The sequence below is a fragment of the Leishmania mexicana genome, chromosome 32, assembly GCF_000234665.1.
Source record: "Leishmania mexicana MHOM/GT/2001/U1103 complete genome, chromosome 32".
NCBI lineage: Eukaryota > Euglenozoa > Kinetoplastea > Trypanosomatida > Trypanosomatidae > Leishmania > Leishmania mexicana.
Genome location: NC_018336.1, coordinates 558738 through 559877, shown reverse-complemented (window position 1 = coordinate 559877; position 1140 = coordinate 558738). Strand labels below are relative to the sequence as shown.

Genomic DNA, 1140 nt, shown 5'->3' with positions numbered 1-1140 from the left:
TCACCAGAGATTTCGCTCTTTCCGCTAAGGTCGCCGTAGCTGCTGAAAAGCGTGGTAAAGCTCGTGTTCGGCTCTTCATTGCTGCCAGCACCACCAGCTGTGCACATCAGTGGCGTGAGAATGACGTTCTTAGAGGATGAGGAGTTGAGGTTGGATACCTCGTTCAGCAGCGCGTCATTTTCTGTGGCGCCACCGGCTGTCGCACTCGCCTCCTTGCTCCGCTGGCGATCCTTGTTGCGGGAGAGGCAGACGGAGCGGTGGTGCAGACCAAATGCCGAAATGAGGCGCGTCCCCTTCGAGTACATCACTTGGATCGGTTGGCTGCGTGTGCCGAGGGAGCACTTGCTGTGCAGCGCCTGGATGGCGCGGTCTGCCTCATCCGTTGTGGCATAGGTGACAAAGGCGTTGCCTTGGTGGATGTGCAGTTGGTGCGCAATGACGCTCCCATATGGCCGGAAGAGGTCCAGCAGGTCGTCCGGGAAGAACTTGCTGAAAGGGAGCTGGCCGACAAACAGTTGCGCCATCTTGCTGTGTACTTCTTGCTTGTGTATTTCACGATGCGTTCCGCTGCGCTGGCGTGGGGTCGGTGTGTTAGGATCACGCGAGGGAGGGAGGGAGTTGCGGTTTGTTGGTCTGTGGAAGTCTGGGTGTGTGATGGAGTAAACTCTGTACGATCTTAAAGGTGAAGGGGAAGAACGATGGGCTGCGAGGGGGTGGGGGTAGGGGTGTTTGTGGAGCTGAAGAAAACGGAACACGGAAAACGATGATGAGGGTTCGCAGGGCAAGCGAAGCAAACGACAACCGTCAAACCCCCCAAAACGAAGATAGAGATAGGAGGGAAGAGCAAGGAGGAACAGAGAGCTCACTCTGGAAAAGATCAGCGGGCCGGGAGAGGGGAGGGGGTGGGGACGGCAGGTAAGCCAAGCAATGGTTCACTGGAAGAGAACAACAAAAGAGAGAGATGTCAGGAGATCAGTGCGATGGTGGGGGAGGTGAGGAGGAGGGGAGAGAAAAGAAGAAGCAGGTCCAACGTGCACTCACGCAAAGAGAAAGAGTGAACAACAACAACAACAGAAAAACGAAGAGAGATGAGGCTCCGAAAGATTCACGATGTCTCGACGATCTCTGATCTATTTATAC

General features: G+C 55.4%; 1 protein-coding gene across 1 annotated transcript; it reads right to left on the bottom strand.

Annotated features, from left to right (window-relative positions):
• Nucleotide 1: 1 nt before the first annotated feature.
• LMXM_32_1460 (conserved hypothetical protein) lies at nt 2-524 on the bottom strand (the record flags this gene model as incomplete). Its single annotated transcript, XM_003878351.1, has 1 exon — nt 2-524. A coding segment is annotated over one exon (523 nt), but the record flags the coding sequence as incomplete, so codon positions are not given.
• Nucleotides 525-1140: the final 616 nt, after the last annotated feature.